This window comes from Thermobia domestica, chromosome 1 (assembly GCF_964235325.1).
Source record: "Thermobia domestica chromosome 1, izTheDome1.hap1.1, whole genome shotgun sequence".
Classification (NCBI taxonomy): domain Eukaryota; kingdom Metazoa; phylum Arthropoda; class Insecta; order Zygentoma; family Lepismatidae; genus Thermobia; species Thermobia domestica.
The window spans coordinates 218,570,287-218,587,087 of NC_137454.1; the positions used below are offsets into that span (position 1 = coordinate 218,570,287).

Consider the following 16,801-nt stretch of genomic DNA (forward strand, 5'->3'; position numbering starts at 1 on the left):
GGTGGAACCTTTTTTCGGATCTGAACGGATCCGGTTCTAGAAGATCCGGTTCCGAAACCGGTTTTTTAGATCCAGGTCTGGAACCGGTTCTGAAAACCGGATCTTCAAGAACCAGTTCCTCGGGGCACAAGCGGGTCTGGGCGGGGAAGGCACAAGCGCATGGTCCTCTTTGCATTTTTTTGAAGGTGAACTTTGTGCCTCCTTTACGGGTCTTTGGGGGCTTTCGGATCCAGGTCTGGAACCGGATCTGAAAACCAGATCTCCGAGAACCGGTACCTCGCGGAACCGGTTCCGCCGGAACTTTGTGGCCATCCCTAATTTAAGCCCATCACGTATGAGGAACGATATCTTTCGGCGAAAAGACTATCCGGGGAAGAAAGAAAGGAATGGAGTAGGAAGGAAGCGGCCTAGAACCTGTATGTTAAGTACCATCCCTGTATTTGTCTGGTGTGAATGAGGAAAAACCAGGATATTCCTCACTGAAGATTGCTGGTCTGGAAAACTGTTATACCTCAACCGAGTGTCTCGATCGAGAACCGTATCCTGGACTGTTCGCATCAAAAACAAGGGAGTTTGCGACTACGCTACGCGAGGGACACCAATAGTATCTCAAGATGTTGGATTGTTGATTACTTAAAACTTTCAGCTGAAATGAAGTGTATGACAAAGGATGCCGTACATTCACTTACTGTTCTGCGAAGATTTAAATCGCTTAACAATTACGAAAAGTCATTAGACTGACCATATTTTTTTCTTATATATTATATAATATAGGTTCTCACTTTCGATTTATCAATTAGGAGTATATGATTCACTCTTCATTAAAAGACATATTACATTATTACGGAAAAAGGACCCCTGGTCTCCCGTCTCATTAGCTACACCAAGAGACCCAGCATATTATTTCGGAAAGGTGATAATCCTACGTCAGACTCAATTTTGAAACCGGAAGTGGTACTATTTTGTTACTATTTCCGATTTTAATTGAAGAGTAAAAACTTATATTAAATGCGAGTATATTCTTGGAATCCTGATTTAGTCGCCTCTTGTAAACGTTTTTGCTCAATGGGAATCAAGTTTGAAATTGGAAATGTAAGTAAATTCCAGCTGTAATAGAAGAATACTGTAAAGTAGAAGATAAAACCTATTGTTACTATTCTAAAACCATATGAAAAAACTGCTTCTAGCTACTTGTTACCGTTTTATCATTGTAACAATCAATATTTTGAAAGTGGATATCGTAGACTACCATTTCTCCTGGTTTGAATAGGGGGATAAGGATTAAGATGGAACTTATTCTTGGGACATTAAGTCTATATCAAAGAACCATTTCTGTCTATTTCTTGGGGGAGGGGCACGGTAGCTCAGTGGTAGGGCGCTTACCTCTAGTGCATGGGGACCCTGGTTCAATCCCCGGTCAAGTAAGTTTGTGAACAATATCGTGTTCGTGGGTTTTCTCCTTGTACTCTCGTTTCTTTCTCATTCCATCATTTCTACCATTATCATTCACTTCCCTTAATCATCCGTGTTTTTTAGCAGAAAGGGCAAAATTGTTTACTGCTTAAAGTGAAAGATTTAACTTAATTTCATTTCTGTCTATTTCTTAATATTTATTCTGCTTGCAGACCAATATTAAAACCGAAAATTGTAAATTTCTACCTCTTCTGGTTGAAGTAGAGGACAAGAATAGAGATGGAACATATTCTTGAAACTCCGAATTCGTACCAGAGAACTGTTTGTCGCTATCTATCTTACTGATTCTGTTCCGATACCTGTCGACAAATAGACGAACGGGCACAACCGTTTTATCCATACGTATGCATGCACAAGAGTGTTATTTAGGGCAATTTCCTCTCTCCTCAGTTTGAGAAACATATGCTTTTTGATAAATTGTAGACTGATAAAAAACGGGAAACTCTAACACGGTAGACAATCTTGCCCGTCCATCCTGCCAAAGTCTAAAATGATGCTGACATAGCACAGTTTGGAATCTAATAAAATTATTACTGTACATGACCTTTGTTGCAATTCAACTTTAATTAGAGAGAGTTTTACCCAATGTATTAAGTATTTATTGTCCTGTAATCTTAAAAGTACAACCGGGACCAAAATTATATTATTTATAAGAAAATTTGCCTTGCAGTGTAACTTTAAAATGAATGGGTCCTTGAAATGAAATAAAATCTTTCAGTTTAACGTCCCACGGTTTTACTGTCAGGCTAAAGGAGACGGAGAATTAATGCAAGCGAATAATAATGGAAGAAATGATGGAATGAGAAAGTGTGAGGAAAGGGGAGCACCCCGAGAAAACCCACGGACACGATGTTGTCCGCTACAAACTTACTTGGGCAGAAATTGAACCAGAGACTCCAAAGATAATCGCACTACCACTGAATGATCGTGCCCCCCCCCCCACACACACACAAAATAAATAGACCAGTTATCTCTAAACTAAAAACAAAGTTGACTTAATACTACATTTACTGGTTAGAATATATTATTATAATAAAGATATGTAAACGAGGCTGTAGATAAATCGGGTGTATCCTTTTCTAATTTTTTTTTTTTTTTTTTTTTTTTTTTTAAGTATTTAGACATCCAAAACAGACTTGAGACTTGGTGTCCAGCTTTGCTATACGGATGCTATCTGGACTACTTATTATTTTTGTATTCATGATATGCATTTCATAACCCCATTTTGCCTTGCATTCATTCTTAGAAACTAAAACATGATAAAGTTTTTTTTTTGTTTTTTTTTTAATTTTCGTTTATGCTGACGAAAGCAGCAACGAAAAAAAAGAGGAAGGAAATCTTGGCTGGATGGTTTTGTGTAGTCCACATGACAAGGTTTTATTTCTCATATGATAATAGACAGTTGTCTGCCAACCGTAGTTCTTCCACCAGCTGTACGGATGGACGTAAAAGATAACTGCTGACAGGAATAAAAAAGACTTCTATTTTTAAAAATAAAATAAATAAGGAAAAGGAAGCCATTTTGATTGTGCGCTTATCCGGAATGAAGTAAGTTCTAGTATTCGAGCGGCCGACCGACCGTCCCAGTGGCACAGAAATAACAGCAAGCTGTCCTGTTAGCTTTCTCTCTCGGACCGAGCCCAGCTAGGCCGAGTGACCAGGGCCTACGTAGTGACTGACTGAATCAAGAAAATGAGACGCGTTTCATTGTTTGTGCATCTTAAGGGGGCAGCGCCCTGGGGCATCAAACTTGCAGGGGGCGCATGCAGGGAGATTGTAGTAAGTGAGGTAAGTAGACATCTTTTTCGTTCTTCACAGGAAAAAAAAACTGTCCTTTTTGCTTTTATTCCTGTAGTTCCGCTCGCGTTGGCAACCCACTCTGGTATCGAACAAGCTGCCTTCAATCCAAATTCTCCTGGACAAAATAAAAAAACAAAACAGCATTGCGCATGCATTTCACATAGAACGACCGAATGGGCTGTTTCACGCTGGTTATTTCATCCCTAATTATAGTATCTGTGACGCGCTGTGTGAACATGCGTCCACCACATTTTTTTTTACCTACAGAGAAGTGATTGTAGTTTGTCAGCGACGTTCACGAACAGAATTTTAAATATGTTATATCTCTCTCTGCTAAGGGTTCCAATTTTAATATATTATACATTAGAAAACCTGCCTGACGTTGTTTGATTATCAGAGCTTGTTCAGTAATTGACGTTTCGTTTTATTCCAAGCATCTTATTGTAAACAGTAGCACATCGGGTAATGCAGCAACAGACGAGGAGGTAGATGTAATGGGGAAAGTTACACAATATGAAACTGCACGAATAGAGATAACAGAATACAATATGGATCCTTTCTTGCTGTCCAGTAGGGTTAGCTAGCGCGTCTGGATTTCGTGCATGAGATCCCGAGTTCGATTCCCAATAGAACACCGAGCATACTACAGTGATTCATATCCCACTTTAAACTATGAGCCTTGCCATATATAGTCGCGTTGCTGACCTACAACGTAATTCAAATCAATCAATATGATCGAGCCGGATATAATAAGATCGAGATACTACTTCGGTTCTCGCTTGCACAGGAAATTCTCGCAGGGTGTGTAAGTTTCCAGTGAGGAATTAATGTGAAAGAACTTTGGGTTGTCCAAGTAAATTCTGAAAGGATAAGATACATTTGATCTTACAACGCTTCGTGACAAATCTGATTACATTAATATCAGGGACACACCCACAGGGGGTTATCCCTCCGGACTCTCCCCCTAAATCTTCCTATCTCAACATACATTTGCAAACTTTTTCAATAAAACTAGGCTTTTTTAGCAGGGAAATGATTGATGTAGCATGAAAATTTGATCTTACACTTCATCTATACATTTCTCTTATAAAAGTAATATAGTCCTATCATTTTTTCCCCTGAAAATATAGGTGGAAGTATTTTGTAATTACTTATCGTCTTTTCGGGTGCAGAATAATACCCGTTCAATACTCTAGATGTAGTGGCTTGTGAAATGGACGCCACTGCGCCAAAGCTTGAATTCCTCCCAACAAAAATTTCTGGGTGCGCACATGATTAGCATCGATCAATTGGCAAGATTAATTAACAATAAATCTTCATTATTTTTTTAAAAACATAGTTTTAAAAGTTTAAAAATTAAGCTTCAGCCTTAATTAATTTGGTTTTGAATTATTGAATGTTTCGAATCCTCTGAGTGACTGTAGCCCAAGACCCTTATACAGGGAGTCTATAAAGTCCTGCAGGAAAGTAAAACTCTATAACTTGGAAACTACGTAATGTATTAAGAAATACTTTTTTCGTGTACTTACAGAAAGGTTCAAAGTTTTGTTTCGGCTAGTTAAGGTTCAACGTCAAACCTCCAATTGTGCACCATTCACGTCCAAACTCCCTTGCAGTCTTTTTGGGAAACCAAGAATTGCGTGTTGGCGGTGCTCGTCTGGAATGTTCAAAATCACATCAGTTATTTTGTTCTTGAGATCGTGCAGATTAGCTGGATTCTGCGAATACACCTTGGTCTTCACGTGTCCCCACAGCCAGTAATCACAAGGCGACAAATCTCGTGATCTTGCAGGCCAAGGCGTGGGTCCTCTTCGCATAGTACGGCGGTGCCCCATCCTGTTGCATGTGGACCTCATTAAGGATGTCTAACCTACGTAGTAAGTTCTGGCAAAAGGAATATTTGTAGCATGTTCAGATAATTGTTACCATCTACCGTCTCTTCCTCGAAGAAAAAAGGGCCGATAATGTGGTCCATTGAAACAGCACACCACACATTGACTTTGGGACTACCCCGCTTGTGCTCCTTGAATTCACATGGATTTTCCACCCCCAAATTCGGCAGTTGTGTCTGTTCACTTTTCCCGATACATGAAATGTGGCTTCATCTGAAAACAGAAATCGAGACAGAAGGTCACCATCTTCTTGTACGCGGGTAAGCATTGACTCACAGAATTTCATTCTCATGGGACAATCTTCCTCTATCAGATTGTGCACAAATTTTAACTTATAGTACCGGACCTTCAAATTCTTTCGTACGATGTTGTGTAACGTTGATTTCGGTATTCCCAGTTGCAATGACCTACGTTTAAGCGACTTCATTGGACTCCTGACTACGCTGTCCTGCAACGTGTGAATCACATCGTCACTTATTCCTGGCCTTCCACTGCGTGGTAAATCGGACACACTTCCCGTTTCTTTGAACTTCTCGTACCACCTCTTGATACTTGTTTCTGCAGGGGGGTGTTTTACCATACGTTGTTTGGAACTTTCTCCGCACTGAAACGCAAGATTTTAATTCCGCAAACCACAAACACATTGTGCTTTTTATTTAATAGACGCCATCTTAAGTCACGCGATTACCAGCGCAAACGTAATCGAGCATTGTGGCCAGAACAAACCTTTAAACTTCCCTTCTTCCAACCCCAAAAATTTATACACTTAAACGTAACGGTTTCCAAATTATAGTTTTACTTTCCTGCAGGACTTTACTGCTCCTGATGCAAATATTGACATAATTGTATTTTTAGTTTAATTTCTCTTGAATGTGTCCTCCTGTGACCCATCGATGGAGTAGACAATAGGGAAAGTCTTCATGTAATAAAAGTTAGGAGGAACCGGAAAGCGCCAAAGAATGCCTATGTCAACCTCAAATTTATAAGACCTGAGATGAGAACAGTGATCCTTTCTACCAAAGATGCGCACACTACCACTGAGCCACTGTGATCTCTCTTATCTCTATTGGGTTCTTCCAAGCTTCCTCTCATTATCTTCATTCTATCAATTCTTTCGTTAGTCATTCTCTTTTATTTTTACCCATTTACATTGACAAACAGAAAGTAAAAGTGAGTTGTTAATTTAATCATTTACGCAATTTTATTTCAATCCCGAATTGACTAATGAATCATAATTTAGTTTCTCGCCACAAGCACATTTTCACTGCAGTAAAACGAGCAAAATGTATATTTTAATTAATAGTTTCTTGGAAGAGAGAATTTTCCTGTGATCTTCCACAAATTGTTTTGACTAAATTATGAATATTATTTAGTGCGTCGGTGTTCTCTTTAGCAGTAATTATACATATTATTGTGTACAAACACGAAATCAATTATCGCAGTGTATTGTAATTATACTTATGTCTTTCTCATTTTATCATCAGTGCTAGGAATTGCTACTTAAACCTATGATATTACGTTGGACAGTTATTCTACATATTCTACATTGTAAGCAGTGATACCTTCTTACTCCTTTTCAATCTTGTGTTTGGTCTACATTTCTCATATACATATAAATAGGAACCGTGCCCCTTTTTAATGTAATTGAAGATTATTAAATATATTGTGTATTAAAAGCCCGGAACCATTGGCCAACTCCGTCATGAGTGAAGATACGGGAGAAAAAATAGAAAGATAAGAAAGCCTTTGGAAATAGGCGGTTTTCAATCTAAAAAGGTGGAATTTTTTCAATCGCACTAGTCGTTTGGGTTCCACACTGGCAAGGTGCCGTATGTTAAATAATAATAATAAAAAGCAACGTTTCCTGTTCAGCAGGCTGTTCGAACAGAACGTAAGGTCATGCAAAAATGACACAAAGGACACGAACAACCTGGAGCGATAACACAGTTGTGCGAGGCAACTTGGAACACTAAAAAATCAGTTTGGTGTCGGTATAATGATGGCCCCAGGGGACAACCTGATGAACTGGCAACGTTGATTTTTCATTTAACGTAAGGTACTTTAGCAGTTTGGACACCAAACGGCTGGTCTAATTGTAAAAAAAATCCACCATTTTAGATTCAAAACCACATATTTTCAACAACTTTCCTGTCATTCCATTTTCTATTCATATCTTTTCTTGTAACGAAGTTGGCCTATGGCTTTGGACTTTTGATACACCCAGTATTAAAAAAAAAAAAAACTTTAAAAGCGATGAATATTGTTACAGAGTAAAGCATATAAATATTTTTACAGTATAAATGGTTTAATCGCTTTAACAATCTTGATTTTTACTACAGATCATATCTAATCCTAGCTGATGCTCATTAAAGATCATGATGTCAAATGGAACCGAAATAACCTCATTGATAAGTGATATGATAACGTAATCAATCGGAAATATTGAGTTTGGCAGAGCTACTGCACATATACTGCAGGTCTTTTTTTTTTTTTTTTGCCATATAAGCTTGCTGTTAAGTGACTCATAATCCCATTTAAAATGGCCAACTCCCTTATGGAACCGAGCCAACTAGTGTTGTATAAACACTTTTCAATTCTTATTTGTATATTTGTTCAAGCGAGAATAAAGAAATAAGAAAACTAAAAAGCAATCTGTCTAGCTTAGCACAATAACGTACACAAGGGGAGTTTCGGGGTTTAGCTCCACATACTGAGCAAGACATTATGAAAAAATAACTTTTATTATATTAATATACGTATATACTGTGAAATTTTGCGGAAAGCAGGTTGGTAGAAACAAATGATGAAACAAGGGATTTGGACTTCCTTTCACAATCGTTTTGTTGAAAAACTTCACTATGATACAAAACAGTACAATACTTCAACAAAGGCGGTCCGAAGACCAATAATGTCCCTTAATTTAATGGTAGGTGATTAGGATTTTCCCAGAGCCCAGTCGCAGCCAAGGGACAGATATGAGAGAACCTCAGAGCCCAGTCAAAAGAGTGGTAGAAATTCTCATGGCTTAGACGCAACCTTACCAATTAGGTTTCTCTCAGGGCCCAAATGCAACCAAGAGAGTATAGTAAATGTCAGGGCCATGACGCAGTCAAGAGAAGGGCAGGAATGACCAATCTAGAGAGACCAATACCGTCGAAGGTATTGCGGCATCTTTTATATCAAATCCTCGTTGATCTTCTTAGATGGTAATGTTATAGTCCTCTTCGGCTCACATGTTGAACGATGACATTCGTCATCTGCTGGATGTTGTTGTGGTGGTGGTGCGTGTGGATTGTCGTCATATGTGGAAGATATTACATTCCCTGATGCGTGTAAAGAAGTAAGCTTGAGGATTATTATTCCTATTATTATTATTATTATTATTATTATTATTATTATTATTATTATTATTATTATTATTATTATTATTATTATTATTATTTGGATTTGCATTGGATAGTCATAAGGGATGTGGAGATGAAGTAAAATTGAAGTGAGCTTTTCACAATTGTTCCTCTGTCCAAGACAGAATGAATAGTACTACATTATCTCCTCTAGGGAGAGGTTGCAGGAACTTTTGCGTGTATAATTAATATTTACGAGGCTTGTTGAAAAAGTATCTGACCCGCTTTGTTTTGGGGGAAACTGCGTGGCGTATGTTGGCCAAATTTTACATCATGGAAGAGGGGCTCATGAAATCTTTAGCTTGCAGAAGGCGTTACTTCCACTTGCATCTTCTGCTGTAGAGGGGTGCTTATGTTCGGTACTCGTCTGTGGTCTCAGCGCCGCTAAAATGGGTAAGACATAAATGTACGATAAGACCCGAGAATGAAGTCACAATTGACTCTGCAGATACATCCGACTTCGCCAACGCCTGGAAAAGCTCGCGAGGATCCAGAGAAGGACGTCAAGTGCATAGCAAAATCAAAGCAATGTTGATTGTGTTCTTCGACTACCGAGGCAATATGCAACATGAGTACATACAGGAAAGACATACAGATACAAAGGACTACTTTTCAGACATTTCTTGCTGTCTACGTGACGCTCTTTGTCCGAAGTGACCAGATCTCTGGGCTTCAAAGCCCCGAAAACTGCACCAGCATAGTGATTCCACTCATGCAGCTCATGTGATTGTTTTTTTAACCACAGTACAAGATATTGATGTTTCGTCAAGCTCCCTACTCTCCGAGTATCGTCTCGTGAGACTTTTGCCTTTAAGCAAAAATCAAAGGGTGCCAGAAAGAAGCTCACTTACGCACCCGAGAGGAAATCTAGTGCAACGTGACAGATGCTATCGTAGTACTTCCCGATGAGAGGTTCCAGACTGTTTCCAACAATAGAAAAGTTAGCAAACTTGTTGCGTGGAGGCAGGAGGGAACTAGTTTGAAGGGGACTAGGACGACGAAAACCGATTGGCATCTTGGTCAGATACTTTTCCGACAGGCCTCGTATATGCCAAACCACACAGAGAAAAATCCGTTCTAAGGACAGCGGTATAGTGTACAAATATACGGTATTCTTTTGCTTACTATAGAAATCAGTATGGGGCATGCGTTATCCGTATGCTAAATAGGCACTGCCCTTAGATGTTACATCATGCCGTTGCAGGATGTCTGACATCTAACATTTTTCCGTATATCACATACATATACTTATGTTACCTTCTTCAGCTATATGTTATATACGTCCATTTGTATGTGAGATCCTGACCGCCTACATTGTTTCATACAGAAAGTACGTATAGATGGAACACTTATACAGAAAGTATTATAAAACATGCGTTTTCAGTTATACGTCTGCTGTACGTTAAGTCCAAAAACTACAGGAATTACGCATGTAACCTATCTTTTTAAGTACGCCACCTACATTTTTTTTTCTCTGTGCACTGACAGTGACGGGCTTAATGCAAGGAGATAAAGTTTGAAATTCAGTTGAGGTATTGGATTGAAAACGTTCCGATTGGATTGGCCTAGATATACTACAGTATATCAAGTTTGAGACGTTGTTTCGCCGGTCGTGAGGTTAGTACACGATACAATAAGCACAAAAACACAAAAAGTAGAATAGCAATGAGGACCGCTAAAGCGATGAGTATGATCATTTTGTACATACTGGATGAGGTAGAGTCACTTTTTTGACATGATTGTTAATAACACATTTATGTAAACAGTACAGAAAAATGTCAATTCCGGTTAGCAGTCCACACAGTCCAAGGGAATGTTGAAGACAAGTGAAAATCAGAGTAGGTCAGGTTAGAGGCCCCCTTAATGTCTCAAAAGTGTTTACATAGAGATAATTGTTCGTTCTAAGTTTCGGAGATGGAAGGTAAAATTAAGATCGTGATTGGCAGGAAGTTCCTGGTATTTAACTGTAAAGTTCGCCGAATGGCGTGTTGACAAATTATTTGCTCAAAATCTTCTTATTGGAGAAACTAAGGGATGAATTTATGCCATTCACCGTTAGAATCTGATTGCGTTGTCTGGAAATTTTTACAGGTTTTCTTCTTAGGTGTAGTCTCATAGGGGAATGTAAATAAAATTCTTCAGTTTTTGATAAGTTGGTTTTATCTGGCAAATTGCAGTCAAATTCCTAAATACAAGACAATATAACAATTCGTCTCTTGTGAACGTGCCTGTGCTTGTATTTTGCATATAGAAATTGTATGGTGTGTCTCATATATCGACAAGTCGAGTTCGTACATTCTAGCGCTGGTCCAAATTGTATATTCGAACGTTTTGAGACGATGTGTTTCCGTTAAAAAACCATTATTGAAAATTTTATACAAGAGATGACAGTCTCTGCTGTGTATAATAATTCTAGTCAAAATTCATTTGTTAAATTGCTGAGGGATTTCACGTTTGAAACTATGGAAAATGGATTGCCAATGAACAATACATTTTTATGTTTACTCAGAATCAAGTTGATATTTATTAAGAATAATTTATATTTTTGCTACACTCATATGGAAGTTATTTTTCAAAATTATTGCCAATTCAGCAGACAGATATTATATTTTATGAATCGTTTAATTTCATTTCTATATATTGTGAAATCGTTCGGTAAATTCACATATTTGTCAGGATTTATTAGAACCATTTAAGATTACTTCTGTAATATTGAAACAAAGAAAAAAAAGTAAAATAAGCCTGAATCAGAAACTTCCGTTTGCATTCGTCAAACATAGGATATAACCTCAGATAGCAATCAAAAAGAAGAATGGGAAATCACTGTTGAGTCAATTCGGAAAATAAACATTTCCTTCTTAAAAATATTTACTGTTAAAAATTCCTTTCTAGAACACAAATAGGGGTCTAAATGTTGATTATTTTTTAGCATAGTATATGTTCATCCTAATATAAATGTATTAGAAACATTAAGTCGTTTTGGTACACAAAAGAAGGAAATACTAAAATTTATTTTGCTACAAATTTCAAATTTGTAATATGTTTTACTAAGCTCTTTATTCAATAAGTCCTTCAAATATGAATTTTGTTATGTAAAGATATTAATTTGTTTTAAAAATCTAAATCGCTTATATGTTCGTATTAAGAATTATTGTATATCATTCATCATTAGGTATTCTGCCGTTATTGGCAGGTCACTTGCTGCAACTGACTAGTCAGAAGCTTCCATGCTACACCGTTTTCCGCTAACCTCTTCGTCTCCACTTACGACTTTTCTGTTTTAATATTGTCCATTAGTTGTAGTTTCCTTCACCCTCCCTCTCTTTCTACCATACTCTCTAACATGTCCCTCATGATTAAGGCCCGGATTTTTATGTTTTTACATATTTTTTCCTTTGTATGTACGCTGGTGAAAATATGAAATGTTCGCAAATTACGAAGTAAAGAGCCATATAAACCAAAATCTCGTTACATATTTTTACATATTTTGAAATCTGTTACATATTTTCCCTCTACTGTACATATTTTTACATAAATTAAGTTTCCTTGCTCCTTTTTGCTAATTTTCTTTAAATAATACGCAAATAAAAATAGGCCTATATATGGAACAATAACTCAATAAGTACTTTATTTAATTATCTATATTTTTTTTTTATCTCACTTTGTTCAACAGATTTGCATTGCAGGAAAGCTGGGTTAAAACAAATCGTACACCCTACAATATGCAAAGAAACGTCGTTAGTTATCGCTTCCAATCCTGAAAAAATGTTTATATATATATATATATATATATATATATATATATATATATATATATATAAAGAAAGAAAACCCAAAACAATATAAGGATTTTTGTGCTTATCGCCTTTGCAAGCAGACACCACTCGGATGTGTGCCGACAAAAACTAAAACGCACACAGTTGGCTGGCTTTCTCACTTTTTCTTTTTTTTTTTTTTTTTTTTTTTTTTTGTATGTGCAACCTCTACGGGTGGGGGTGGGGTGATTGGAGCGGCTAGGCTTTATCACTTGTTTCTTAAGTCGATTAAAAATTCACTTTTGTATGACTCGATGGCCACTCCGCCGCTTCTTCCTTCAAACAAAGGGAAAAAGGATTCAGTTTCGCGACCGGTTTGTTAGTGTGCAGCTTGTGACCGAGTCAGTTTCTTGTTTTCAATGATGGCTCCCTCTTTGACGTCAAAATTGAAATCGTTGATAGCTATGAATGACGCTTATACCACAGATGGTAAAATTGTATTTTTTCAAGTGTTCGATAAGAAAGTGGGCTGTTCAATGAAGTCGCAATTGGATCAGAACATGAAAACAGCTATTCACATGAAAAACAAGGTGTTACAGCGTGCCACAAAGCAAAAACTTTTAACCCAAACAAAGCCAGCATCTGAAAACAGTAGTGAATTTTACAAAGACCTTGCCAATGCGTCTTCCAGCAGAAATACCGTGGTACAAATTGCAAGTCCCACAGTTCGCGTCCTTTGTGGAAAAATATTGGAAGAGGCACATTCCTGACGAAACTACTATCCGCAGGAATTATTTGGATGTGTGCTATGAAGATTCTATCAAACACATTCGAGCTGAAATTGGTGCTTCGCATATATGATTTACGGTGAATGAAACTACAGACGTATTAGGATGTTTAGTTGCCAATCTGGTGGTAGGAAAGCTTGACCCTGATTCTCCATCACGACCATTTCTGATCTGTTCAAAAGTTTTGGACAAAACAAACCATTCCACAGTTGCACGTTTCGTAAATTATGGAGTGAAAGTGTTGTGGCCAGAAAGTGTTCCTGCAGGAAAAGTGCTTCTGATGTGTTCTGATGCTGCGGCGTACATGTTAAGAGCTGTGTTCTGTTAAAGTGTTCTACCCAAACCTCATTCATATTTGCTGTTTGGTCCATAGATTACATTGTATAGCAGAGGAAGTGCGGATCAACTTCCCTGAATTCAATAAGCTTGTGTCTTCTACTGAAAAAGTTTTTTTGAAAACCCCTGGCCGTGTGCAGTGCTACAACAATATGCTACCAAATATGTCGCTAACACCGCAGCCTGAACTGACACGGTGGGGCACTTAGATACAGGCTGTTAACTTCTACAATGAAAATTTTGATGCTGTAGTCAGTTGTCACCACATTTTCTGCAGAATCCAGTGCAGCAGTGCGTGATTCTCAAAGTGCGTTCAAAAACCCTGTTGATCAATGTTCACTAGCGTACATTGCAAGTAATTTCGGGTGGATTGAAAACCTTAGCGAGAAGATAGAAAAAATTCAATATATTTTTTTATGTTCAATAATGTGATTTTTTTACTTTCTTGATACATATTTTCATTTGTTTCTCTTGAAAATTTGTAGGTATCTGTAGGAAGTTATTTACACTTGTTAAGCTTTTATTACATAAATATGTTACAGTATATTTATTAGCTAAGAAAATAACACAGACACAAAATAAACACGAAAAAATATTTTTACATATTTTCATATTTTTAACATATTTGTTACATATTTCATTGATTTTTGTTACATATTTATGTACATATTTCGGTACTTTGTACTACATAAAAATCCGGGCCTTACTCATGATACAGTTCCTTCTTAGCTAATGTCCCAACCAGCTTCTCTTCCTCTTCTCAATAATACACAAAACTGTTTTCTTTTCTCCTCTTTCATTTCTAACACCCTCTCGTTTTCCGCTCGATTCAACTAATTCTATCCATTCTTCTCCACACCCATATTTCGAAAGCTTCCAGTCGTTTCGAAAGCTCATCATTTTTGCGTAATATCCATGTTTCTGCCCCATACAACACTCCACGCGAACCATTTTATGAGTCTTTTTCTCAACTCTTTATTCAAGGTCCCACAAAATAGTAGTTTCTTCCTCCTAAGGACTTCTTTCGCCATTTCTATCTTTGCTTTTATTTCACGTTCATATTTCATATCATTACAAATAATACACCCAGGAATCGAAAACCAGTCACTTGTTCTATTTTCTGCCTTCCTACTTTTATATTTGACACCGATTCCTTGGTTCCAATCACCATAGCTTTTGTCTTTCTAACATTTATTTTCATCTCATATTCTTCACATCCTTCCTCAAGTTTTCTAATATCTGATTGACTTTCTCTTCAGATTCTGTAATAAGCGTCATACCTTCTGCAAACCGTATATCCCACATCATTTTACTTCCTACTAAAATGCCGTCTTCATTTTGTAAGCTCTTTTTCACTATTTCTTCTAGATAAATATGAAATAATGTTGAAGAGAGTCGTAAAAACTATAACTTAAACTATAAAACTATAAACTATTGACGATTTGAAAAACTATACTCAATGTTGGGTTAAGTTTATCTAATAGTATTATAGAGTATTCAAAACCTGATCTGGTGATTCACATTATTACAGAGTATTCAAGGTTGATCTGATGGTAATGCAAAGTTTAACAACTGAAATAATATGTTTAGTTCTTACTACAAGTAGTATGTACGTTACTGTTAGACATACTGTGCGTGTCACTGTTTGGAGAAATCAAACAACAGACTCAATAGTTTAACAGTGTATACATATATTTCATAAATATTGCATCAATAAATATATAATCTATTCTAGCAAAATTAAAATTATCAACCACATGAGATTAGTAACGAACGACATTCTTTCAAGGGCTATAAAAACTCGCTTTCCTCGATTATCTCGAAAATTGTGCGTGAAAAATTTGCGCTCAAGAATGTTATTTGATGGAGTTTGATGAATGTCATATGTCTTACTTGGAATAATATTAAATTTAAGAAATCAGACTTAATCACACAATTTTGGGCTGAATCTTATTAGCCATACTGTAGACTGTCATCTTGCTAATGATAATGGAAAGTTTTAATTCTGCAGAGTTGCCAACCTCACAGAACAACATTATCGATTTTCGTCTTAAAACTATCGCATATTACAAAAAAAATTATCGTATATTCGTTATGCACGTGACAATTGTAGAGACAAGTACAATACTACTAATAATAGCAATAGTATATAATAAACTTATCTAGTAATCTTAAGTCTCGAACTCCAAATCGACGCCACAGTCCTCACCAATTTTTATCCTTCTTAACACTATTCTGAACAACAACTATATTTCCAACTCCTAGTAAACGTAAATGAATTTGACGAATCGATGCTGGGTTGTCATTTACCAATTCTCAAATCGTTATTGATTTATTTTAGCGAGACTGACTGTTAAAAGATTCCATGTGTGTGTTTTATAATTTTTTATGTACATCTGCAATTTATTTGCACATTCAAAACTGCAAAAAGTGTGCGTTCTAAAATTATCGTATATTTCCCTATTATCGCAAGGACATTGTCGTATAATAGAATTAAGGCTTAAATTATCTTATATCACTATAAATTATCGTATGGTTGGCAAGCCTGGAATACTGTATATTTTAGTATCAGTTTTATCTTAATAGGTGGCCTGGTTATCGTATAAGATGATTGCTTTTCAATTTTACAAGAAAATTTAATTTTCTCGAAAACTAATCATAAAGATATACACCCACCCATACCATTCTGGGGGGGGGGCGCGGTGGCTCAGTGTAGAGCGTTCACCTCTAGTGCTTGGGGTCCCGCGTTCGATCCCAGCCTCCGCTAAGTGAACTTTGTGGTGAACAAACACCGTGCTCGTGGGTTTTCTCAGGGTTCTCCCGTTTCCTCCCACTTCCTTCATTCACTCATCTCTTATTATCACCGTCTCCTTTAGCCTAACCGGCATAACCGTGGACGTAAAAACTTAAAGATTTCATTTCATTTTTCATACCATTCTGTTCAGCTTAATAAGAAAGTCGATCGATATCTTCTTACATTTAAGCATTTTTTTTTAGTTAATCGCCAATAAGGTTAGAGATTTTAATTCCAAGAGTTTGGGAAAAGACCTAATTTCCACCTATGAGTTTGTACTTTGATTTTTTTCTTTAATGGGACCGCTGTGGCTCAGTAGTGCCCTTCCCGCTGGTCTAGTGGGTAGCACGTACGTCTTTGGTGTACAGGATCCCGGGTTTGATTCTGGGTGGGAGAGCCTTGAAATTTTAACAATCATCGATGTTTCTGTGTTCGTGTCCCTGTCGTTCTAGGTTAATAGAAAAACAAATAAAAGCCTAGTAATAAGTAGTTACGCAAGTTAATGAGGCACGTTCGGTGAATCAGTTAACTGTTTTTTAAAAAAAATAATAAGTGGTAG

The 16,801-nt window shown here is 37.0% G+C and overlaps 1 protein-coding gene across 1 annotated transcript in view; it reads left to right on the forward strand.

The window, feature by feature from the left end:
* The first annotated feature begins 3,043 nt into the window (after positions 1–3,043).
* LOC145693937 (uncharacterized) overlaps positions 3,044–16,801 on the forward strand; it is a 299,148-nt gene continuing 285,390 nt past the window's right edge. Inside the window, exon 1 of the mRNA XM_081770111.1 lies at positions 3,044–3,261. Coding sequence (XP_081626237.1) covers positions 3,166–3,261 — 96 coding nt within the window. The 5' untranslated portion in view covers positions 3,044–3,165. The remainder of the gene's footprint in view (positions 3,262–16,801) is intronic.